Source organism: Bos taurus, chromosome 1, assembly GCF_002263795.3.
Source record: "Bos taurus isolate L1 Dominette 01449 registration number 42190680 breed Hereford chromosome 1, ARS-UCD2.0, whole genome shotgun sequence".
NCBI classification, from domain to species: domain Eukaryota; kingdom Metazoa; phylum Chordata; class Mammalia; order Artiodactyla; family Bovidae; genus Bos; species Bos taurus.
In genome coordinates this window covers 87,869,061-87,895,926 of record NC_037328.1, presented here as the reverse complement: position 1 = coordinate 87,895,926, position 26,866 = coordinate 87,869,061, and the positions used below count along the sequence as shown (strand labels likewise).

General features: G+C 33.4%; 2 protein-coding genes across 7 annotated transcripts in view; one reads left to right on the top strand and one right to left on the bottom strand.

The window, feature by feature from the left end:
- Positions 1 to 24,530, top strand: part of PIK3CA (phosphatidylinositol-4,5-bisphosphate 3-kinase catalytic subunit alpha) — a 92,626-nt gene extending 68,096 nt beyond the window's left edge. For 3 of the 4 annotated variants that reach the window (XM_024993013.2, XM_024993044.2, XM_059887913.1), the window contains 12 exons: positions 4,315 to 4,439; positions 5,318 to 5,399; positions 6,159 to 6,323; positions 6,540 to 6,643; positions 7,661 to 7,832; positions 9,530 to 9,636; positions 10,163 to 10,284; positions 11,116 to 11,194; positions 14,160 to 14,330; positions 14,918 to 15,035; positions 15,141 to 15,292; positions 16,083 to 24,530. In XM_024993013.2, the coding sequence (XP_024848781.1) occupies positions 4,315 to 4,439; positions 5,318 to 5,399; positions 6,159 to 6,323; positions 6,540 to 6,643; positions 7,661 to 7,832; positions 9,530 to 9,636; positions 10,163 to 10,284; positions 11,116 to 11,194; positions 14,160 to 14,330; positions 14,918 to 15,035; positions 15,141 to 15,292; positions 16,083 to 16,353 (1,668 nt within the window). In that variant the 3' untranslated portion in view covers positions 16,354 to 24,530. The remainder of the gene's footprint in view (positions 1 to 4,314; positions 4,440 to 5,317; positions 5,400 to 6,158; positions 6,324 to 6,539; positions 6,644 to 7,660; positions 7,833 to 9,529; positions 9,637 to 10,162; positions 10,285 to 11,115; positions 11,195 to 14,159; positions 14,331 to 14,917; positions 15,036 to 15,140; positions 15,293 to 16,082) is intronic. The other variant, NM_174574.1, reaches the window with a different exon arrangement.
- KCNMB3 (potassium calcium-activated channel subfamily M regulatory beta subunit 3) overlaps positions 4,437 to 26,866 on the bottom strand; it is a 32,889-nt gene continuing 10,459 nt past the window's right edge. The window contains exons 3-5 of one of the 3 annotated variants that reach the window (XM_059885913.1): positions 26,620 to 26,818; positions 25,369 to 25,662; positions 4,437 to 4,525 (exon numbers count right to left, since the gene is read on the bottom strand). In XM_059885913.1, the coding sequence (XP_059741896.1) occupies positions 4,475 to 4,525; positions 25,369 to 25,662; positions 26,620 to 26,818 (544 nt within the window). In that variant the 3' untranslated portion in view covers positions 4,437 to 4,474. Of the gene's footprint in view, positions 4,526 to 25,101; positions 25,663 to 26,619; positions 26,819 to 26,866 lie in introns of those variants that run through there. The other 2 variants (XM_059885909.1, NM_001191284.2) reach the window with 2 other exon arrangements.

Genomic DNA, 26,866 nt, shown 5'->3' with positions numbered 1-26,866 from the left:
CTTCCCTGGTTGCTCAGTAGTAAAGCACTCAAATGCCAGTGCAGGAGATGCAAGTTCGATCTCTGGGTTGGGAAGATCCCTGGAGAAGGAGATGGCAATTCACTCCAGTTTTCTTGCCTAGGAAATCCCATGGATAAAGGAGCCTGGTGGGCTATAGTCCATGGGGCTGCAAAGGAGTTGGACATGGCTTAGCAGCTAAACAACAATAATAACAACATAGTCTCTGCTAGAAAACAGTGTATATAAAATGGAGTTTAAATATTGATCTGTTTGTCTGATCTTGGCTGTAGTTTTAGAACCAGAATGTAACTGGGTTCAAGGATCATAAACTCTCCCTTATTTTTCAAGGCAAAAGTGTCAGTACTGAGAGAATATTTTTGTTCTTTGCTGTCTCTTTTCCCAGGTTCCTAATTTGTCACCTTTTTCTTTGGCCTAAAGATTATAGATAGACCATTCAATGAATGTGGGTCCTGAAACATGCCTGCCCCCAGTAATAGTGCACCCAGAGGCAGTCTGGAATCCTACACTTAGAAACTTGATTAGTTTAACTTTATTATTAATAGTTGTGTTCTCAGTAAGGAGTTTATCAAATTTTTGTAAATGGAATAATAATAATAGTGATAGTAATCTTCCTGGCTGTGTACTTTCAAAGCTATGTACAAAATGTTTTGTTAAGTAGAAATTAATTTAAAATCATTTCTGAATTCTGTCATTTACTAAAAGTACAATTAGCTTTTTTGACATTAAAAAAGGGATTCTCTTGCTTGAAAAATGTAACCACTACTTTGTACGTTTAATTCCTTGAATATATTTAACATGTATTAAGTGCTTAATATATACTAAATGCCATTCCAATTACTTTTCACATATTACCTCATTTAATCTTAAAAGTAGTCTCAATGAGGGTAGGTGCTATTTTAACTCTTATTTTACCAGAAAAGAAAAGGTTTAAGGAGTTTAAGTTATCCAGTATCACTGTTAAATAAGTATTAAGTCTTTTACTCTTAACCATTCTAACTTAGATAAACAGGATAATAAGCTTGATTCCTTAATTTTGAAATTAAGCATTTCTATAAAATGTCCATAACTCTATCCCATTAGTTATACCTAAAAATTAACTGAATTACAGAATTAGGTCACATACTTGAAAGCTCATTTATTTCCTATTTTATTCATATGTTAGTCAGTGAACTCAGTTTGCCACAGCCCATTTTAGCTTTTGAGTTTCCTTTTTTAGCAGTTCTAAGTTTTTTAAGGATTGATATTTTATGACATTTTCTTCCTAGAGAATTTTTTTTTTATTTCAAAGAAAAACTCTTTATTTTTATAATAGAATAAAACTGATTCTATCTTTCAATTACCATTGTATCTATTGAAAACTTTCATAAATCTAAGATACAACAATGGGATTCTTAGTTTTCTTGTATCTTAAGACATTTTACTATTTAATCATTATTCATTAATTAATTCCAACTATGCTAAAATAATATGGAAATATAGAAGAATATAGAATAGAATAACTAGAAGGATGATACAATAGTGAGGTGAATCATCACTTTTACATCATCCTTCAGTCTTATTGCAATGCTCAATGTTTTCCATCATCTTTCCAGATGTATAAAGAAGTCTGCAAGCACCATCTTTGTAGTTTTTTGTTTTGTTAGTTTTTAGGCTTTCATTGAACACTGTTAATAATTTAGAATTTTTCCCTTTCCACTCACAGTGACAAAGAGAAGAAAACTTGACAGAGAAAAATATTTCACAAGTATTAAATCAGAGTGTGAATGCAAAGAAATGGATAATAGTGCTTTAAAGCAAAGTTTCTCAGCCTTAACACTGATGACATTTGGGGTCAAAAATTGCTTTGCTATAGGGACTGTCCTGTTCATTACAGGATGTTTAGTAGCATCCCTGGCCTCTACACACTAGATGTCAGTAATATCACCACCACAGCTTGTAACAATCATAAATGTTATGTGTCCCAACACTATCAATGGTTCCTGGGAGGTAGATGGGACAAAATCACCCCAGTTGAGAACCACTACTCCAGACTTAAATGATGATGTTAAAATTGATCATATTCAGTGAAACATCAGATGACACTATCCTAGATGAATTTTCTCAAACTCAAGAGACAGTGAGTGAACAGTGTATCTCCAAGGACAAAAAATGACTAACACAAGTTAGTCATTCTGCAGGAATGACTTTATCACACGATATGTCTTAGTAAGAACCTGGACCACAAAAAAAATTTTTTAAATAAAAAAAACCTGGACACCACATCTTTTCCAGTATGCTTTTTAACTTTTATGATGTTGTGCACCAAAATTTACTTTGTAAGTAGCTAAATGCTACAGACAGTTGTGTATAAAAATAACTGGAAGGAAAAAAGTAATGTAGAAAAGTTTTAACTCCTTGGATTGATTATTCTGACTGATATCTATAAGTATAAAAAATAGAAATGTTTTGCACTTAAAAAGCAAAGAAGGTGGTTATCCTCTCTTCAACAAAATTATGAGTCATCAAAGTTTTCAAAAGTATTGTATTTTGAAAATGCAAGTATGAGAAGAAAAACCAAAAGTAATGATAGGCTAGAACTTAGGAGATATGTATTTGAAATCTGGAATCAGTATTCACAAGATGGATATGTTTCAGGCTCACACAGGACAGTTGATTAGCAAGTTTGTTGCATTGAACATATGTTGCCCATTTTGGATTATAAATTTGGTTTTACTATGTTTAAATTCTTATTAAGATGTCTATTAAATTGTGTTTACCATATTTTATTCTTCTCTAAATTATTTTATATTAAAAACAAAAGTAAAAGAACTAAGAGTCCATTGGAACCCAAATGATTAATGTTAATGACTTCTTTTTCTGATGAGTTGAAGGTTAAGTATTTATTCTTTTACCTAGACTATTACAGTAGCTTCCTACCTGGTCTCCCACTTGTCCCAGAGCAGCCAGAATAATAAAATTATAAAAGATAAATCAAGTATTAATAACAGTATTTATCCTATAAATAACTTTCACTAAAAGTAAAATCCAAACCTTTTACCCTGACCTGCAAATTTTACATGCTGTGACTATGACCTCCTTTCAGTCCTCTCCCTCATCTACTGGACTTCAGATGCACTGATCTTCACCAAACTCTTTCTGTCCATGGGGCACTTTGACTCTTTCCTTCTTCTGCGGTAATCTTTCCCTGGTCTTAGTGTGGATGGTTCTTTCTTGGCATTTGGATAACAAATTAATATGTTCTTAGAGGCCATTTCTGAACACTCAGTCTAAAGTAACCACCCCATGCTTCTCTGTCACATCACTCACAGCATCTGTCTATGTTGACTCTCCAATAGCTTTATTTGTTCATTTAATTTTCCACTATAATAGAGTCTCTGTTAATACAGGGTGTTTTACTATTTTCTGAGCCAGGCAGTAAGAATAGGACCAAATTACACAATCCATGTAGTAAACATTTGTTGAGCGAATATGTGTCAGTAATACTTTGTTATGCTGTTGGATAAATTAACAATATTTAAATATATAAAAACCAGGGGCTCCCCTGGTGGCTCAAATGATAAAAGAATCTGCCTGCAGTGCAGGAGACAAGACCTGGGTTTAATCCCTGAGTCAGGAAGGTTCCCTGGAGAAACAAATGGCTACCTACTCCAGTATTCTTGCCTGGGGAATTCTGTGGACAGATGAGCCTGGAAGGCTACAGTCCACAGGATCCAAAGAGTCAGACACAACTGAGTGACTGACACTTTGACTTCTTAAATAAAAACCAAGTAGCATGGATGTCTGCTTTCATCTTTAGCCATTAGGAATAAGTATAATCCATCCTAAATGGCATGTGTTTTTCATCATATATTAATGTGTTCATAGTTATTCATTATGTGGCTTATATATTTGTGTTTAAAGGGAATAAATACATTACTTGGAATCTTGGAATTACACCAAAAGTTATGGTATTTTCATTTTAGTTTCCAAAATTCAGCGTGCAGTATTTTAAAGTGGGTTGTTGTGTGTGTTTGTTTGTTTTTCCTGTTTTCCCCTTATTTTTACTTTTGAAATTGGAAAGCCTTGCGGTGATTATAAGGATATATTTAGGCAAGGGTTATGAAAGAATTTAAACTAGTTCTCCCCTATCCCTGAAAATAAAGTCTTATAATGAGAATAAACTTTTTCAACAGTTAATAATCAATGTAAAGTTTATTGAAAGTTAATCCTTTTTTGCAGATCACTCATAAATCGAGGGAGAGGGTTAGGAAATATGACAAAGAAAATTATATAAGATATTACTTTATTTTACAGAGTAACAGACTAGCTAGAGACAATGAATTAAGAGAAAATGATAAAGAACAGCTCCGAGCAATTTGTACACGAGATCCTCTATCTGAAATCACTGAGCAAGAGAAAGATTTTCTGTGGAGCCACAGGTAAGTGTTAAGATAGAGTCTCTGTTTCTTCTATTTCACAAGAAAGAACTGACTTTGGCTTGATCTTGCCATGTTTCTGCCATTACCTATTAGAGTAAATAAAGCATAATTAATACTTTTTTTATTATAAGCTTTATCCTTTTTTAAATTATAGATGTAGATCAGTATTTCTAGAAAATCATGGTGTATTGGTACTAAACTTACAGATTAAAGGCTTTTTTAAAATTCTAAATCCGTAACATGACCTTTTCTTAGATTTGGTTTTTTGGTTTTGTTTTCAAATAAAATTTAAGATCCACCCCCCCAAAAAGTACCTGTAGTTTTAGACCCATTTAATTCTGATTTAGTTGGCCTAGATATTTTCCATTTTTAAGAGTTCCTTCCATTTTTCATATTTTCTTATGCTTCCTGAAAGTAACAATGTAATGCCCTATTTTTACGTTTGAAGAAATTACCCTACAGCTTGGTAAGTGTACACTGGTTTATTTAAATAAAGTTGCAGTGCATTTCTGCAGAAAGTTCATTTAAATGTAAGTTTTGTCCACTGACCACAGTAGAAGTGAGAACTCTTCCCATGGTTCATGATTAATAATAGAAACTATGTAAAGAATGTTGTAAATTTATAATTTTTCCTAAGTAGTTGTCCTCCATTTGGATTTTCCTTTTGTCTTCCATGCCATTTATAACTGTCTCTAAATATATATAGGTGCAGCTATAGTGTTAAACAAAGATTTGTTTTGATTTTAAGAAAGGCTAGTCATGGTAAGAAATTTTAAAAATGTTTGGAACTTCTTAGAGATCGCATAGTTGAAAATTTAGACATTTAGGTCTTTTGGATAACATGTAAGAATGTTTTTTATTTTGTCTTTTCCACATAGACACTATTGTGTAACTATCCCCGAAATTCTACCCAAATTGCTTCTGTCTGTTAAATGGAACTCTAGAGATGAAGTAGCTCAGGTAAATGCATGTTTGAAATTACTGAATAACTGTTGCACAAATTTGGTATGTCGTTCAAATTGTTTTCTCTCAGAAAATCTGTATAAGTGTAAGAGATGAAATAGACTGTGTTTTAAATTAATTAATATTGATAATACAGATGGTCCTCAACTTACCATAGTTCAACTTAAGATTTTTTGACTTTACAGTAGTGAGAAAGTGATATGCATTCAGTGGAAACTATTTCAAATTTTGTATTTTGATCTTTCCTCAGGTTAGCAATATGTGGTAAAATAGTCTCTCCTGATACTGGGCAGCAGTAGTGAGCCACAGCTTCAGGCAGCCAGGTGATCCTGAGGGTAAACAACCAGTATCCTTATGACTAGTCGGTACCCATACAGCCGTAATAAAATAGGCTTTGTGTTAGATGGTTTTGCCCAACTGTGGGTTAATATAAGTGTTCTGAGAATGTTTAAGGTAGTCTGAGTTAAGCTATGATGTTCAGTAGATTATGTGCTAAATGCATTGAGCTATTTTCAACATATGATAAGCTTATCAAGACATGAGCCCATTGTAAGTCAAGGAAGATCTGTGTAGTAAAGAAAAATACCGTTTACGTAACTTTCACTGAAAAAATTAATTAGAATTAAACATTTTAAGCACTGAATTCATCAGGGGGGCTTTTATCTAATTTTATAGTGAGAAATTAAGACAATGTCTTAGAGGGTTCATTCACAACTATTTTTGCTTTTTAAATATAATTTATTATCTCATACACAGATGTACTGCTTGGTAAAAGATTGGCCTCCAATCAAGCCTGAACAGGCTATGGAGCTTCTGGACTGCAATTACCCAGATCCTATGGTTCGAGGTTTTGCTGTTCGGTGCTTAGAAAAATATTTAACAGATGACAAACTTTCTCAGTACCTAATTCAGCTAGTACAGGTAAAATAATGTAAAATAGAAAAATAATGTTTTATTTTAAATCCATGCAATTTGCAAAAAATGCTGTATTAGCTGGTTTTATACTTTTGTAAAAATCAGTTTTATCATCAAGAGTATCTATTTTCTTCCTAAAAATTTTTTTCTTTAAATTCAGCAATGAAGAAACTTACACTGATTGATGTAGCTTTGTTTTTATGTATGTTTTTACTGACATAGGTACTAAAATATGAACAGTATTTGGATAACCTGCTTGTGAGATTTTTACTCAAAAAAGCGTTAACTAATCAAAGGATCGGTCACTTTTTCTTTTGGCATTTAAAGTAAGTCAAATTATTTTTCCATTTAATTCTTTATATAAATATCACTTATTCTAATGTATAATGTATACATGTATTAATGTATACTTCTGTATTACTTATCTACTATTGTTTTTGTTTATCCAGAAGAGTTTTCTATACTGAAAGTATATTGTACCATGAACTTTCTCAGCTTTTTCTCTTTAACATTAAATAAGCAGTAAAATTAAAACTAAATTTTATACAGGAATGAGAGCTGAAATATTTTTAAAGACTTTGATTCTACTTTAAGAAAAGTAAAGTTTGCCATGTCTAGATTAATGTTGCAATTGATTTCACTGTATGTGTGGGTTAAGATATTCCTTAACCACCCCCCCCAAAAAAATCTTCCCTTGGAATTCAGAACAATAATGATGAAACCTTACTAGAAAATAAGATAATTAAGAACAAAAATATTTTACAGAATTGATATATCTAATACACAAAGTTAGAGGTCATAAACCATGCACGTTTTTATAAATTCAGAAACAGGTTTATAATTAACATGTTTTTTTTTTTTTTTAATATTAAATCAAAAATTGAATCTGGAAGCTAGGTTTAAAATAATTTAAATTCAGGCATAGTACAGAAAAGGGACATATATGTCAAGAAGAGTCAAATAGTGTTCACTGAGCTCTTCATTCCCTCCCTGTTCGTTTTATTATTTTTCTGCCTGATTTCCTTTTTTCATGTTTATATATTCTGTGCTAAGACTAGTAAATGAAAGGTAGTTGAAATAAACCTAAAATTCTAGATTTTTTAAAATTTATATTTTCAGGAACTACCTGAAACTCTTTAATTGTTTTGCTCCTAAATGATAGGCTTTATAATTAGTTAATATGATTATATAACATTTTTTGAATTTAGAAAATGGGTTTTCTTATTTTCCTACAGAAGGTTTTGTGTATACTCATTTACAGTTCTCTCTCTCCCTCCCTCTCTGCCTCTTTCCCTCCCTCCCTTCCTCTCTTGCTCTCTCGTTCGCTTGCACTGGTCTTCTAGATCTGAGATGCACAATAAAACAGTTAGTCAGAGGTTTGGCCTGCTTTTGGAGTCCTATTGCCGTGCATGTGGGATGTATCTGAAGCACCTTAATAGGCAAGTTGAGGCTATGGAAAAGCTCATTAACTTGACTGACATTCTCAAACAAGAGAAGAAGGATGAAACACAAAAGGTATGTGACTCTTTAGTGTGTTTTTGAGACTCCTTCATTGCAGTAGAGCAGGGTTATTTGAGAGCCCATTATATATGCCTTAGAATTAGGCAGTTTAAGATTTTGATCCAAGCAATATAATGTTAGACACATTAGTCTCTTGAGATTTGTTTTTCCTCATCTATAAAATGGGACTAATACACTCCTCATAGGGTTGATGTGAGAATTAAACCAGATATACAAAGTACCTATCATAGTCCCTAGAACATGGAAGGTGCCCAGTAAATATTAGTTCCTTCCTCTTTACATTCCTTTCTCTTTTATATAGCCCTTTTTAATATTCTTTTCCATTATGGTTTATCACAACATACTGAATATAGTTCCCCATGCAATACATTAGGACCTTGTTGTTTAGCCCTAAGTGTTGAAATTGATTTTTCCTTACTCTGTGTCATTTCTTTTCCATTAGTAATGACCCTGAAAATGAGCAAAAAGAAATTTAGTTTCTGTATTTCTAAGTTTAAAGTGGACTCAGTCACACAGTGAATAGTTCACACATTCAAGTCATCTGCAGTTATATAAAGGTTTCTCATAACTTTTCCTCCTCCTTATCTATTTTTCAGTCTAACACAACCTACAGTAAAAAGTGAGATTATTCCTCACTTCTAGTGAATGAAAAAAAGAACATTCCAGTTTATTAGGCAGTCCCCAAAGGACAATGTAAATTAGTAGTAGTGAATAAATTTTTTCAACATCATCACCAATATTGCTTGAAAAGAAACAACTTTAAAAGAAAGTTCGTGTATTAATCTAAATATCAGTATGTAACTGAGTTGATTTTATTGCAATTGTAGTATGTAAGTTCAAATATAGGTTATTAGAAAATAATTGTACTGATTCTACTGCTGGAATTGTGAGTGAGAGGAAATTAGACTACTTTGAAATAATAAAATTTATTATATTGTAACGAAGGTAAGAAAAAAGAAATTAGATATTAAATTTGTAATTTTAAGTATTCTTCTAAACTGAAGTTTTCATATTGATTGGTTGGCTGTGATAAAGTAGACTAAAAAAGTGATTTTAAAAGGATGTTTCTTTCCAGCTATGTACTAGAACTTAGTAGCATGAGACTTTTCCCAGCAATCCCCTAGACCTTTTTTACTGAACAAAGAATGTGGTGTTTTCTGAAAAGCTTAAAAGTCAGACTATTAAGCTAAGCTAACATGATGTCTCCATAGTTTTTCCTCTAGAAGAAAGATCTGCAGACTTGTTCTTAAAAATTCAGATAGTAAATATTTTAGACTTGGCAGGCCACACAGTCTGTTTTAACTACTCAACTCTGCTATTCTAGTGTAAAAGCAACTATCAAAACGAATAGATGTGACTGTGTTCCAATGCAGTGTGACTTAGAAAAACCAGCGGCTGACTTACAACCATAGTTGACCGTGCTTTGATCTAGAGCCAAAACATAGCCTCTGTCAGGATACAGGACCTTCTTACAGGAAGGTACACAGTACTGTAACTCTCACCTCTCTGCCTGAGTTGTGCTGCTCTGTGTTATAGAGTGTTATAGAGACCCTTCTAGTTAGAATGCAGCCAGTCCAGGATATGGATTCAAAAATTACACACTGATGAGGTTCCAATGCGTAAAAGATACTAGCAGTTAGTTTTACCTTTTATCAAGTCAATTTCTAACCATGATTATGCTTATCTATCAGGTACAGATGAAGTTTTTAGTTGAGCAAATGCGGCGACCAGATTTCATGGATGCTCTCCAGGGCTTTCTGTCTCCTCTAAACCCTGCTCATCAGCTGGGAAATCTCAGGTAAGGAACTTTATTGGCAGTTTTATTGATATATTTAAACACATACTTTCTCTGAAGAAAATCTTGAAAAAAGTCAAAATGTCCATAATAATTGTATTCAATAATATATGCATCTCTTTCCTTTTCCTACCCTGTAAAACAAGAGTAATAATATTTTCTTAAGTTCGGAACTGCATTTATTCAGAATGAGTTTTTACTGCTTTAACAATAGAATTTAAAACTTTCTATGGCCAGAATTTGTGATATCATTGGATAAGAAACAGAATGTAATATCTGTAAAACTAATGATTATATACCTATATTTGTGGAAAATACATATTCTATGTAGAAGAAGTTTTTAAGCTTTTTGTTATGTATTTTTTCTTTATATGCCCTTAGAAATTATTTCATACGTAAAACTGAGGAGAAAGTTTAAAATTGCTATAACAGTTCAAAAAGCTATATAGTGTATGTATTTTGAAATAAATTGAGACTGTAAAGAATAACAAAGCTAAGGTTCCAAGTAAAATTTTCAACTCTGTTAAAGGCTTGAAGAGTGTCGAATTATGTCTTCTGCAAAAAGGCCACTGTGGTTGAATTGGGAGAACCCAGACATCATGTCAGAATTACTCTTTCAGAACAATGAGATCATCTTTAAAAATGGGGATGGTAAGAGTATTAATGGACTTATGATACATGAACTTAGCTATATTTTTATACACAGGATATTTATGAACCATGAAGATTATTGAAAGCCATTTAAGGAATATGCATGTGGTAAAATATGTGATATTAAGCAGATGTCATAGCCTTTAGAATATGTATTTATAATTCTTGAAATGAAAAGATGTATTCGGTTTAGAATCAGAAGGCCTGAAAATCATTTTGCTTAAATGTATATCCATTCACTCCATAAATATTTGACATGCTAGGCCCTGAGGTTGTAAGAATACACAAAACGGAATCCATGCCTTCTTAGAGTTTATAGTCTAGCAGGGAAAAGAGAGACGTTGAACAAATAACTACAGAAACAAAACTACAACCTGGTAGATATAGTCTGCTAAGGAGTCATAAAAGAAGGTCCTAATTCATTTGGAGAATAGGCTGTGGGGGAATATATTTTTATATCCTATATTCTATATACATTTGAAATGTATCATGGATAGGTTTCCATTAGGAAATGACCTTTCAGCTCTGAATTCTGTTAATTCAAATATTTTAATATAAACATATTCAAATTTAAGGATTCAGAAAAATAAGTAACTTATATATTTTAATTTTTTTGTGAAATACGTGCCCACTTATCCTACATTGTTATACAGATGTGTTTATGTAGACACTTTAGAAATGGGTTAAAAACTCAGATTATTGCTTCTACAGATTATTTTGAAGAGCAAATATAATTCTACATATTTTCTGTTTAAAAACATTGTGATGATGTGATACTCAAATTTGTGCTTGTGGCATTAAGTGGTGCTGTACATATTATTTGAATTTCAGATTTACGGCAAGATATGCTAACCCTTCAGATTATTCGCATTATGGAAAATATCTGGCAAAATCAAGGTCTTGATCTTCGGTAGGTAACCAGTAAGGCGACATGTATGTTGTAAGTTATCCTGAAAAGGTAAACCATTAGTAAATATTAATTGTAAGCTATATATTAATTAGAAAGAATATAGTCATATATCTATAAATAAATGTATAGAGTAATAACTAACACTAGTGGAGTACACTGAGGTACTTTCCATTTGTCCTCTTCTTCCTTGGCTCAGAATGGCTAATGAGATTCAGCTAAGTTAGAAGAACTGTCTCTCATAAGCTGGTAAAGACTGCAGTTGCCTCCATACTGTCACTAACAGTCTTCCCTTGGTATCTGCTGTGGATTGGTTCCCGGATGCCTGCTGATTCCAGAGTCCATAGATGCTCAAGTCCCTATATAAAATAGCATAGTATTTGCATAAAAGCTATGCACATCCTCCTGTATACTTTGTCAGTTCTAGATTACTTACAATACCTAGTATCATTAAAGGCTGTGTAAATAGTTGCCTGTGTGTAGCAAATTCAAGTTCTGCTTTTTGGAACTTTCTGGATTTTCTCCCAAATATTTTCCATCTGCAGTTCGCTGAAGCCAAGTATCCAGAACCCACAGTTGTGGAGGGCCACCTGTATTTAGGAACAGGGCATAGGAGACACGAGACACAAAAGGCCCCAGTTTTCATTCAGAAGTTAAGAATTTAAAAGAAAGTTTCTTCCTTGATATTAATTTCCTAATTCTAAAACTTTATAAACTCTTTAATCTTTAGTCAAATTGCAAATTAGTGACTGTGCAAAAAAGCATCTGAATTTAAGCGAGCTATATTATTGAAAAGTAGATGGATCTTTGGAAAGTTATTATGTCTTTTAACTTAAGTAAATTTAAAGTTTAATTTTTTAATAATAAGCCTTATAGGATTATGTAACCCTTTAGAAAATCCTTATTGGATTATGTAACCCATTATGTAACTATGAGCATGTTCAATAATAATAATAAAATTAAAATAAGGAAAAATGGTCAGGAGTACCACCTTAAGAAATTCCTGTATTTACCAGAACAGATAGAAGGAAAGATCACAGAAGAAAAATGATCAAAAGGGTAGGAAGACCAGACTAAGTAATTCACAGATCCAGACGAGGGGAGAGAATTACAAACAATTTACAGTATCAGTTGCTTCAGGAGTTTAAGAACATAAGGACTATGAAAAAGCCTTTGGATTTGATGATTCATGGTTAGTTTTAAAAAGAGTCAGTAAAATGGTAGGCACAGAAATTAGGCTACAAGGAATTAAGTGAGAAAGTGAAAATAAGTTAAACTCTTTTAGGAATTTAAGAAGTAAAGGAAAGATGGAAAGTAGCCTATGAGAACAACAGAACAAGAAAAAACATACTTTAGTACTTATGTGACAGCATATTAGATACTTTTTTCATTGTCTCTGTAAATCCTCACATCTCTGTGCTTGAGACTACATGTCCTTTTTTATATTCTATGTGGTGAATGGGAAGTATCCCTAAAGCACTTCTGCTTCACATCAAAGTATGCTTACATCAAGGAAAAAGCATTGGTTGGTTATTTGAGCTGTGAGCTAAACTAACTGCTTTTATCCTGGAACATCATTTTGACTTAAAGAACAACTAATAGACAGAATGTGGTTATTCAGACATGGATGTTTGGCAGACATTTTCTTGAACATGAACAATGTCTTGAGTGTGAACAATATGAGACTCTTCAGAGAAAACAACTGACAGCATTTGTTGTCAAGGATCAAATTTGAGCTTTCAAGCAAAAATTAGAATTTTGAGGACCTTGTATCTACTGCTGTGAGCTTCCCCCAAATTAAAGATTTTTCTGATGAGATCAGTGACAATGTTAGCAACTGTGATTTTTTTTTTCAGTTGATATAATAAAAAAAAGTACCATAATTTGAAAGATCTCCATATCTGAGTGAACTAATATCTTCCAAATGACCAATGTAGGATATTATTAAGTCATGTATGGGTAAAAGTTCCATTCAGAGGCAAGATGAACAAATGGGTGGGTCTTCATGTTACAGAGTATGAAAAGTTTACTGGTACGGTTTCACTTTCCATACTGCAACTTGAGAAACTATCACTTATCAAGTTTTAAAACAGTGTAAAAGAAAAATTATCTGAAAAGACTACTACGATACTCCTTTTTCCAACTACATACCTGTGTGAAGCCAGATTTTCTTCATATGCTTCAGTTAAAACTTTGCATAAGATTGAATACAAACGCATACATGAGAAGCCACCTCAGTGCTATCAAGCCAGACATTAAAGAAATTTGAAAAAATGAGAAACAGTATCGCTCTTCTAAGGGTTTTTTGTTTTGGTTTTTAAGGTTTTTCTTTTGTAAAAGTATTTTTATGTAAAGAAATATAAATACTTTAGATGAATTAACAAATATTGAAATTTTTAAATTTTAATTTCTAGTGTCAGTAGATATAACCCACATAAATAAAAGCTCTTTTGTATCCTTGATGATTTTTAAGAGTTCAAAGGAGTCCTGAAACCAAAAACTTAAGAACTGATACCTTAAGGTATCATTTATATGTCCATTAAACATCTTTAAGTTCACCCATATTTTTAAAGTCATAAATGTTTATAAACTTTGAGTTGCCACAGTGATCTTCATGCTTTTCTTAAGTACAGTTAAATGCTTTCACAGTTGAAGGTTACAATAAATGATGGCAGATAATTTGAGGATTTTTCTAGGAATGTTTGTCATTCTGTAATAAAAGAAAATTAAAACTAGATTAAAGGAGTAAGGGTCCCACTTGATAAATTTGCACATAGAATATTCCTTTATTAGCCCATTAAAATACTTGCTATTTTGGGGAGCACCCTTCTATTTGCTAGATGGAATGCCACTTGATTCATGAATCTCCTAATGAAGCCAATTAGATCTTCACATTAAAAAAAAAAAAAAGATACTTGCTGTTTTAAAATCTCATCAACTAATTGCAAATATCTTGATCCTTTTTCAGAATGTTACCTTATGGATGTCTGTCAATCGGTGACTGTGTGGGACTTATCGAGGTGGTGAGAAATTCTCACACTATAATGCAGATTCAGTGTAAAGGAGGCCTGAAAGGTGCACTGCAGTTTAACAGCCACACACTCCATCAGTGGCTCAAAGACAAGAACAAGGGGGAAATGTGAGTTTATTATCCTTTTCTTCTATGTTAATCTAAGTTTTCAATAGATAAATTTTTTAATGGTGGTGTATATTTCGAGTTAGACCAGAAGAAAAAATTGTATCTACTTTGGAAAAAGATGTGTTCAGCCTTTGAAATGTTTGAGGTTACTGCATTTAAATGATTAGAATTGTTTATAATTTGGTGAAATCCAAGAATCTAAAATCTGTTTTTCTTAATGCTTATTCTTTTTTTAGAAGTTAATGTTAAATTAACATTAAATTAATAAAAATGAAAATGAAAAATTTTACTCCCAATTCATTGTTAAAATGATTCAAAAATTTTATTTTAATGACACACTAAGTATTTTTTCACTATAAGAATTATGCTTTGGTCAGAGAATATTTAGAAGTTTTCTTAGAAACCGTTGATAACTTCAGAATCCTAAAGTTCATCAGATTTTTTAACATAATTACTTCCTTCCCCTAATGTCAGTGATTGTTTTCGTTGTTTTAATACAGACTTCACTAGAGACTCTGCCCATGTTTTCCCAGTTTGGACTGGATCATTCTGTACTTCCATACTAATGCATGCTTATTTCCTTGTAGATATGATGCGGCCATCGATTTGTTTACACGATCATGTGCTGGATATTGTGTTGCCACCTTCATTTTGGGAATTGGAGATCGTCACAATAGTAATATCATGGTTAAAGATGATGGACAAGTAATAGCTTCCTCTTTTTAAATATGTTGACATTCTTAAATTTACTAATTTGGAACATTGTATTTCCGCATTTGTCAAACTAACATAATTTCTCATTTTTGGAAGCTGTTTCATATAGATTTTGGACACTTTTTGGATCACAAGAAGAAAAAATTTGGTTATAAACGAGAGCGCGTGCCGTTTGTTTTGACACAAGATTTCTTAATAGTGATTAGTAAAGGAGCCCAAGAATGCACAAAGACAAGAGAATTTGAGAGGTAAGCTGAAGAAATCAAAAGCACATGCTAAAGAATTCTTGCTAATATGCAGTTGATATTTTTCAAGCAATGTACAATAATATATGTTATGTTAACATTGTAGCATAAATTGAATATTTCATGTGTTTATTGTGTAATGCTGTGAAAGAAATGGAAAGAAAAACCAGTTTAACTTATTGAATTAGTTAAGGCCTAAAAAGAAAGTGATCTTTAAACTTCTTCGGACAGTAAAAGTTTTTCTTTACTGCTGTTTAAAAATTGGAGTCCACCTTCTCTGTATTAACGAATCATGTATAGTGTGCTACATACAATACTTTTTTAGTCATACAGTGTGAGGAATTCAGTCAGCCATGAATATCATGTTTGTTCATAATTTTTCTTACCACCTTATGGAGTATCATTAGTCTATCTGAAAACCTTAATGTACTTTTAAAAACCTTTTATAAAATTATCTTTTATGTATAGCTCAGTCCTGGTCCTAACCTAACCCTAAAAGCTTTAGTATAGACCAGTTCATGCATTTAATAAATCCTATTCTATTCCTAATGTGCCAGGCATTATTTTGGGGGTTGGTGACAGCAATAAACAAACTCCTTATGGACTCATAGAGTTCACATTCTAGTGTCAGGTCAGGGAGTAGAAAGTGTTGGTAAGAGGAATAGGGAGAAGAATGCTGTATGTTATAGTTTTGTCTAAGAAGGCCTCAATAACTATGTGACACTTGAGCAGAGACCTGAAGGTATTAACAGGATTTACTCCATACTGACCAAACTGTTCTTATTACTTGTAGGTTTCAGGAGATGTGTTACAAGGCTTATCTAGCTATTCGGCAGCATGCCAATCTCTTCATAAATCTTTTCTCAATGATGCTTGGCTCTGGAATGCCAGAACTGCAATCTTTTGATGATATTGCATACATTCGAAAGACCCTAGCTTTAGATAAAACTGAGCAAGAGGCTTTGGAGTATTTCATGAAACAAATGAATGATGCACACCATGGTGGCTGGACAACAAAAATGGATTGGATCTTCCACACAATTAAGCAGCATGCTTTGAACTGAAATGATAACTAAAAGCTCAGTATCTGGATTCTACACTGCACTGTTAATAACTGTCAACAGGCAAAGACTGATTGCATAGGAATTGCACAATCCATGAACAGCATTAGAATTTACAGCAAGAACAGAAATAAAATACTATATAATTTAAATAATGTAAACGCAAACAGGGTTTGATAGCACTAAACTAGTTCATTTCAAAATTAAGCTTTAGAATAATGCGCAATTTCATGTTATGCCTTAAGTCCAAAAAGGTAAACTTTAAAGATTGTTTGTATCTTTTTTTAAAAAACAAAACAAAACAAAAAAACCCAAAATATATAGAAATGATGGAGAAGGAAAAAGGATGATGTTCTCTTTTTGTCTTGCAAATGTTTTCTGTTTCGAAATGTGGACACAACAAAATCTATTATTGCATTAGGTCCAAGTAAACTGGAGTTTGATGTTAAATTACTTTAAGATTGGAAAATAATGAAAATTTCTTATTTTTCCATTGCTGTTCAATTTATAGTTTGAAGTGGGTTTTTGACTCCTTGTTTGATGAAGAAAAATGCTTGGGGTGTAAGGGACTCTTGAGATTTCAACAGAGACTTTTCTTTTTTAATAAATCAAACCTTTTGATGATTTGGGGTCTTATCTGCAAAGTTTGGGAAGCAGTCACAAATGAGACCTGTTACAAAGTGGTATTTTGAGTTTTGTTTTTTTTTTTCCTAGACAGTATTTACAAGAATCTGATTCTTATTTCCCAGGGAAATTCTGGGCTCCCTCAAAGTAAAATAATCATCGTAGAGAAAGAATGAGCAGGAATAATTTTTGCTCCAGAATTGTACAGTATTCACCTTAGATTGACTTTTTTTTTCTCCTTTTGCAATGAATTGAATACATTTTTCATGCATGTTTTCCAGAAAATAGAAGTGAGTATTAATGTTATTAAAAAGATTATTTTTTTTATTAAAGGCTATTTATATTATAGAAACTATCATTAATATATATTCTTTATTTACATGATCTGTCCCATAGTCATGCATTGTTTTGCACCCCAAATTTTTATTGTTTGTAGCAGCATGGTCAGCTTTTTTCTTGATCTGTGGGTAAGGTTCAGGCACTATCTCATACCAATGACTAGTATATAACTACTTAAAGAAAACAGATTTAAAAGTTCTCTTTCCTTTTATTGTCTTCTGTTTTCACTTGAATCGCCCATCTTCCATCCTCTTTTATAGTTGAGAATGCCTCAGTCATATGAAATTAGTTGCCAAATTAACACAATTTAGACTATCTTCCTAATTGCTTCACCCCTCTACCCAAGTAGGCTCATGAATAATACTTTATCATAAGGGGAATAGAAATCATGAACTTTTTACCTTTTAAGGCTATTTACTCAGTCTCTCCCTAGTAAAATTAGGACCTTAAACCATTTTAAGATCATGTCCCATTTCTAATCAGGGCTCACTTTCCAACTTTATTAAATAGCATTTGAGCACAAGATACATTCTTAAACATTTTGAAAAACATTAACCCAGAATGTAGGGGCTCAGGCTAGTCATCACTCTACAATCTGATAATTTACTGAGTATTTGAAATGAATGATTAATGCCCTAGGAAATAGCTTTAGCAAATGTCCAGGTGCCACACCAGAAAAAGTGCAATAATTTACTGACAGTTTTCTAGACTAGGCTTATTATTGGAGTACAACATTATGAAGAGTGCATATTGTATACAGCATCACTTAAGAATATCCACTTATGAAATCAGATCTATAGTAGAAGTCTTGGATAGTAAACAGGGACTCTAATACAGATACTCTTAATATTTGGCTATTTTAGAACCCTTAAAGGGCATAATTATTGGAGACTTAGGTACCTCACTAAAGTGTGTACATAATATTGCCAATAAGAAAGATTAATTTGAAAATTAGGGAAACTTCTCTAAACTGTCTTGGAATAGTTAAGGAGAGTTTAAACTCTGTTTTAAGCAGGAGACCAGATAGATTCTTTTGCAGATATCGGAAATTTCAAACTTATTAAAACTTTGTGATTAATGTTTTTTGTCTTTTAGATTTATTCAGTTAATACATACTAACATCCCAGTATTTTCTGTATTAGGGATTAATTACAGGAACGCTCAGTAAAATAATACAATTCTGAAAGAAGTTTTGATGGTGGAAACTGAGATTTTAACAGAGAACCAACTGTGTTTTACTGAGTGCCAAAAAAGCTTTGAGCTTCCTTGTACAAAGTTTATATAATTTTTGCATTTTTCACATCAATCCAGATAGTCCCTTCCCCTAGGACCTCTCTGCCACTAAAAGACAAGCCACATAGCTTATTTTATCCCAAATTTTAAGAGTTATTACAACCAAGTTAATTCCATTGGATGAAATGTAGACAGGTTCTATAAAGACTATAGATTAAGTGAACTAGCTAAAAACAAAGTATATTTCAAACATATCCAAGCAGAGTTTATGCAAACAACATTAAAAATAAGGAAAAAGGGGACAGGTAGTACTCAGAAGGCAAGGAACCAAAAATTGAATTAAATTATTACATGGGATGACTAGGATATGTTTCAAGTCAGTGATAATATAGCTACTTCCAGGTACTTCAGTATCAGAGATCAGTTCCTATTGGCCAATTTCTATGACCAACCGTCCTTGTCATTGAATGTGGTATAACTGACTATTGACTTGACAGGTTCATTTGGCCAATTGAGCAATATTTCCTTTAATGACTATTTTGGAGAAAAGAAAAATAGGTTTAAAGAAAATAAAACTTAATTTAAACACATTTCTCGCAAGAAATAATCAACTATTTGAAAATCATGCTTTAACTTTTTATCATATTTTCAGCTATATAAAATCATTTATTTTGAAGACTTTCAGAATGCTGTTAATTTGAAATCTGTTAATCATGTTGTAGAATTTGGTTTTTTTAAAAAGATGTTTCTAATTGGATTTTTTAAAAAAGAATGGAATTTGGTCACTATTTTATGATAGAACCTAAGCTTTTTGTGGTTCTTAGTGTCCTCTGTAAAACTTAGTGTCGAAGTAATCAACTTTTGAGGTTTTCCCTTCTAATCTGCTTTATATTACAAGCCCTTTAGGAAATGGGAACCCGGTGAATATATAATGAATTGTAAAATATTTTAATGTGTAACTTTTTCAACTGTGAAACTATGACTATTGGTTTTTTGAAGAAAACAGCTGCTGATAAAGTATTTTGTGTAAAGTGTAGTTCTTATTAATCAGGAAAATAATCAATTACTTGATTAGAATGTATATATCCTCTTGGATTTTATTTTAAATGGATTGGTGATTTTCACGTAGGTAAAACACAGTCCATCTGTATTCTTTTTCCATCAAAAATCTAGTGATTTGGCATTTATTTAAAAAAATGTATGAGCAGCCTATGTATTTTAAAGGCACCATGGAAATGTCACAGTACATAAACTTGGATTCGTTTCTTAGTGATTTGTAAATCCATTTAATTCATACCCTGATCAGTAGTCCGTGTTTGCCACATTTTGAAGAAATATAATTTCCAGCATTATTTTAAATATAGCAAGTTAACTTTTTCTCAATGTTATAAATTCCTTTTGTTTCTGTTATCTGCACAAACTGCAGACCTGGGCTGGACCCACACATTCAGAATCCATCTTAAAAATTGATTTTGATGTCCAAGGCATCACTAAAATATTTCAGTTTAAAGACCATATGTGGTGTTAATGGATTGTGGTGCTTCTACTATTTAAAAACAACTTTCATACTTCAGATATTTTTGAGAAGAGGGGAATGTGAAGGGAGGGGGCAGAACAGGGAGGAGTTGCTTGAATGAGTTACATTCTTCATATCCGTCCTGCTCGGATCGGGCACTAAGAAGGCTGAAAGCTGTGAGAGTATGTTGTGCACACCATGAGGGAATTAATTCTTCATCAAGGATGGGATTGTGAAGGCTGAACTATACAAATCAGCACTGACAAAATCTTCAGATAATAATTCTTGGTGATAGAGAATAATACAGCTGGGCTGTTTTTTAAAATATAAAGACAAACCATTTTTATTTTTTAATTATCACATTAAAAATTGTAAATGTATCTTATGTACCATGGCCTGGGAAGCCTTTTTTCTTTTCTCTTAAGAGTTATTTTCACTTTCTGAAAAGAATATAGGGTTCAGCTCAAGATAACTATGGTCCTGATAAAATTGGATGGGTAACTCTACCTCAGAAGGTTAATAAGAAAAAAAAAATACATGAGTCACAATTCAATACTTTTGGCTCTGATATTACAGAAATTTGGAGAGCACTGTATTTTAGATTTATAAAGTCAGAGTTGATTTATAAAGTCACAGTTGGCATGTCCTGTTTTTAATGGCATTGGATACATTTAGAAAAAAATGGGTTAAAATTTAATCATTGCTCCAGCCATTTGGAAAAGGCAGTAGTGCTAGGAGGTTCATGGTACTAGGTTCCTGAATTTAGCATTTGAAATTAGTTTTGTTTTTTTTTATTGTTAGTGAAATTGATATGTGTATATTTGCAGACATTTATATTTGTATACACAGTACTTGCTAACCCTAGTCAAGAGACATCATTTATAAAAGGTGTAAACATCAAGGTTCTAAAATTCAGAAGAGTTTAGAATCAATTAGGAGTTTCCCAAGTTGGGGTGTTAGTTTTTACAAGCTTATTTCATTCAAGTGCTTCACTTGAGTAAGGGTTTGCACTTTTTGTCAATGCAACGCCATTCCTTTTGCTTGGTTTTAATTATGTTCGTATTTCAGCCATGCTAGTTAGCATAAAGAGATAGTTATGAGCCATAAGAAAATCTTATGACTTAACTTTTACACAACTACGCTTAAGAGTTTTAGCAACAAAGAAAAAAGATCAGTCCACTGTACATATTAGCATAGATGGGTAGCTGGTTTTTACTACCAACAGTTGACTCCAATCCTCCTGTTGGTAAGAATGGGAAGGATAATGCGTTTTGTAAGCATTAAGTTTATGAATCTATCTAAAATATTATTTAATCTCTCACTATAATAATTCTGTGGTTATGCTAAGAGCCGTGTATATTTCTGGTGATTCTTTTGTTAATCCTTCTAGGATAGCAAAGATGCAGAACCTTCACTGTTCTATTATTTTCTCAGAATATCTTTAATAAGACTAACCTCTTTAATTCTAGTGCAGATTTCCAAATGTGGTCACTAGCCATTGATTTCATAGGAAAAAAACTCATCAGATTTATATTCCTATTGGAGAGCTTGGCCTTCATGATTTCTAGAAATGATTCTGGCTGTGGAACCAAAGTTTCAAATGCAGTTAATGTTTTCAGTGCGGTTCAGTCCTAAGACTTTATTTCGGTTGAATAAAATCTAAAAGAATGTATCCTTTTAGAACATTACACTTCAACATCTTGGGAATGTGACACTACCATAGACTACTGACACCTCCAGTGTTGACTTTGGAAGCTTCAAAAAGGAGCTCCCATCACCCTCTTTGGCCCCATTTATTGTCACAAATCTATTTCTCTATATTTGTCTTTCATTGAGTTAGAGTCCTGTAGTATACCACATTAGTTAGGCGGAAAATGTTTTAAATGTTCTTTTAATGATGGCCCAAAAAAGTATATGACACAGCAAGTGCATGTGTTACTGTACTGAGAATACAGAATAATAACAGTGTCACTAAATTTAAGACCTCGTCCCAGTCATGCTCTTCCTGGCAAGAAGTTTGGCCTGTGACTGCACTTATTGTTTGTGCTCATCAGAAACTGTCAATGTCTGCTTTAACTTTGCAGTCTGTAACATCACGCTGTTTATTAAAAAAAAAAAATTACTTTAACTTGTGTCCAAATAATCCTTAGTGTACTATATGTTGAACAAAAAAACTGTGATAATTACACTTGCCATTTAATACTTAATAGCAAACCATCTTTTTAATACTTAACAGCAAACCACTGTTGGTAATAATCAAAATTTAGCTGAATTTTTCTTATCAACAATGACTAAGTTTAGTTGATTGAAAACCTGAAACTATTATGCCTTAAAAGCCAATTTTTCTGTCGCAGTAACATGATGAATATTGGAGAAATATCAGTTTAAATATTAACTTCCTTTAAACATGAAGAATTATATGCTTGTATTTTAAGCAGAGATTACATGTGTACACATACACATATGAATGTATCTGTATGTGTGGACAGATTTTTTCCCAAGTCAGTTGATGACCAGAACCTAAAAGTGAAGTTCGTCTAGAAGCAAACTGGTTTTGCACTCAGCTATCATAAACCTTGCAAAAGGTAAGTCTGGGCTTTTCTTGGACCAGTAATGCACATGGGCATTGATATTTAGTGCTTCCAAGCAATTCACAGCGAATAACTGCTAAAATTTTCATAGGCCAAATGGTTTGAGTTAACGTTGTAAGTTGACTTTGTTCTTCAAGCATAATGTCTCTATTTCCTTAGATGAGCCAAGTAGCTACTATATAAATGGAAAACTATAGTATTTGAAACACTTCAGGTTTCACACTTTCATACGCTTTAGGTTTCCGATTGTTATTAATATGTTAGGAGAAAAATCCAAAGAGCTGCATATTGTTAGGTGGGTGTCAGACTTACTAAGAAATGGAATAGATATGTGACCTTAATTTAAGAAATCTAGAAAATCTCAATTTGTGGAATGACTTAAAAAGTGTATGCATACATATATTTTATTACACGGAAGTCTTTGGCATACAAAATAATCTACTACAGCCTTCTAAAGAGCATGTTCCGAACTCTAGATACATATCATACTTAGCCAAGAAAAAGTGGGGAGGAATCGGCTCCTGAATCTCCTTACCCCAGCCCCTGTTCCAGCTGTCCAACAAAAGGTACCAAGACTGGTTGAATTATTTTATTTTTAATAAGAACTGTACATACTTAAGGTTTACAATATGGTAATTTGATATACATAATGAAATGATTACTATAGTCAAGCTAATGTATCGTTCATGTAGTTACCTTTGTGTGTGTGTGTGTGTGTGTGTGTGTGATGAGAGCACCTAGACTCTTAGCAAACTTCTGGTACTCAATGCAGTATTATTAACTATAGTCATTATGTTGTACATTAGATCATGAGATTTATTCATCTTATAATGAAGTTTGTACACTTTAACCAGTGTCTCCCCTATTTCCCCCACCCTGCCCCTGGTAACCAGCATTCTGCTCTCCGCTTTTTATGCGTTTGACTCTTTTAGATTCCACATATAAATGAAATGAAGTTTTTTCCTTTCTGTGTCTGGATTATTCTTAGCACAATGCCCTCCAGGTTCATCCATGTTGTTGTAAATGGATCTCTTTTTCAGGATGAAAAATATTCCGTTGTATGTATGTTTACACACACACACACACATATATATATCACGATTTATTCATCTGTCGATGGACACTTAGGTTGTTGCATATCTTGGCTGTTGTGCACAGTGCTGCAGTGAACATGAGAGTACAGATATTTCTTGAAGGTACTGATTTCATTTCCTTTGGGTATATACCCAGAAGAGGAGTAAGGTTAACTAAAAATTCAAACTTAGCAAAAGTTTTGTTATCTATCTACGAGGTACCAGAAACCAACCTAGGTGTTTTGCATACTTTGCCTTTTTTCTTCCCTAAAAATAACGTCATGAAAGAAAAGACCCATCCCCATCTTACGGACAAGAAGAGTGGCTCAGTTCAACTGACTTGCCCAAGGACACGTATCTGAAGAGCTGTAATTATGGCCTACAAATTTTAAAAAATCGTACTCTGAGACACATGTTCTCTCCACTATTCCACACTAGGAGGAGGAGAAAATACCCAAATTGTTCACTGCTGGTCAAGTCAATATTGCTCTATTATTCAGTTTGTTTAATAATGTGTGACTTGCAATTATTGCTAAAAGGCATTAAACTGGCTTAGAATCAGAGTTTGTTTTGATTACATCTACGTATCAGAGTTGCTTCAAAAGTCATCCTTTTTATTGTCCATGATGTAAGTTTTTTAGTAAAATTGTAATGATACTTTGAGGAACATTGGTTTTCAAAATGAAGTCTGTTTTCAACTCATACTCAGCTTAATCTGAAAAGCACTTGTTGGGAGAGTCTTGTGATACTATTTCATAACCATGGTTGATTCATTAATTAAAGTACGGACAATTGTTGACTATCCATGTGGGACTTTTCTATGATGCGGATTATCTGAGATGAATGTTAAATTCTATCCGGTACAGCTTCTCCCTAACTTGATAACATTTCTAGCCACCTCTCCCACTCCCTTCAGAGTGTACACAAAGAGCAAAATGAACTTATGGGAAGCATAATTAACTAGAAAGAAATGTTTCTAAAAGAAAAATCACATGCTACATAGCAAGGTTAAGTACAGATAACACTAAGCTTAGTGAATTTCCCAGGCAGCAGCTTTCCTCTTTTTTCATGGACGATGAGGTAAAATGGTAGGTCCATGTTTTCTGAAATTACTAGATTATTATCTTCCTGTAGTGTATGAACTGCTCTTCACTAAGACTTTTTTGACAAGTGTTTTAATGTTCACTGCATTGCATGGAATTAGACTGCCTGTTCAGTGCTCAGCAGGTTAGAAACTTGCATCACTTATTTTGACAGTGACAGGTTCTAGCAGGGGCTGATACTAGACGAAGCACAATGACCGTGAGCTCCTTTTACCCTGTGGAAACAAAAGGTGCTTCCCTGGCTCATGTGGAGAGATTTGGAATAAAAAAGATGGTGAATTTATATTTATTTATAGAATAGAATATACAATGAGACTTTTTAACATTTTTCTTTCCCACATGAATTAACCATGCTTTGTTTCTACACAGTTAGTTTGCGAGTAGGCATAATCAGGCCCTCAAGTGTAGACCCTGCAGGTATCTGGAGGCCAGGACTAATTTGGCCACCATCTTAAGGTTTCTCTGCTCCTTCCTTTGCTCCTCCCAACACGCCACAGTTTGAATTGATGCTGGGCCATATGAAGAACTTTGCCACTTACCTCACCTCTGAATGCAGTGCTGTGTTTTTCACACAAGAAGGACAGGTACTGTGTTAATCTCACCATGCCACCTATCAGGACACCACCCAGCAGGGTCAGCAAAGGCCAGAATAAACAGTGGAAGATCACCATCTGGTCGTACTTTTTTATGAGAATGACATCTTCGGATTGGCTGTCTGGACTGTAGAAGCATGAAAACGGGGTCCCATTTTTGTGATCGAAGAATTCCTTTATGTCCAGAGCACCACTGAGCAAATCATTTCTATGCTGGTGGCACTTAGGTGTGTAGAAGCACTAGGAATACGGAAGAGGAAGAAAAATGAGGGCGCTGGCTCTGAAATCAAACGCTTTCAAGTTTTAATTCTGAAATCACTTCACAGCTGAAGCTATTAAGAGTTTTAATCTCTGAAGGTGATAAGACCTATTACATAGCTCATGGGGAAGGGGTGCCAGGAGGGCAAATAGTGAACTGGCCATTTCTGAGCACTAAACAAAGATGTGGGAATAAAGATACTGAGGTGTATTACCATATCCACTAAGCACTCAAGACACTCTGCCGTCGGCCTGCAAAAACATTTGAGACCTTAAAGGTTATGGCATCCAAAACAGAAATCACCAGGTTGAAACCAGTGCTTAAGTAAACACAAAGAAGTGCAAAATGTCAACTAATTTAAGTCAACTTTTTATAGGTAGGTGAAAATGTACTTTTTAAATCATATGAACCTGTTGCTGCTGCTGCTGCTGCTAAGTCGCTTCAGTCGTGTCCGACTCTGTGCGACCCCATGGACTGCGGCCTACCAGGCTCCACCATCCATGGGATTTTCCAGGCAAGAGTACTGGAGTGGGGTGCCAATGCCTTCTCCCATGAACCTGTTGAGTATCCTTTAAAGGATAATCTTTAAATTTCTTTGATAAGAATGATTGTTTGATTTAAGGTGGGCTGTAAGTTCATTTTAACATTTTCGATAAGATGAGGAATGGGATCTCCCAACAAGAAGTTAAGACTACTTACAAATAATTTTGTTCACTGTCTCAAGTCTTTAAATTCCAGACACCAACGTGAACTCTCTTTTCTATATACCCCATTTTTCCTCCAAGAATGCTTTTAGCTTCATTTATCCTGATTGGGTCACTATTGATACGTTCAGTGGAAGAAAACAGCTTTATCTAGAGATGGCCCCTTGCTAGGGACAGTCTGCCATGGAAAGGTTGCTATAATTAGAACACTTTCACACATGAAGTTTACACTACCTTGGAATTTATCTGGACAGCCTCTTCATTATAATGTAGGAGCACTTTCTGACCTGAATGGGTGAGCTTCACAAATAGCTGGAGACACGGGTACTTGCCCTGACCTCGGCAGTCCATCCCACAGGTAAATGCACAGTCCGTCCAGTCATCCATGGTGTGCACATGAATGATAGTGCAGTTCGATTCTTCTCTCTGAGTGCTTCCATTTGGAAAAGTAAATAAATGGTTTTCATCCCTAGAAAATTTA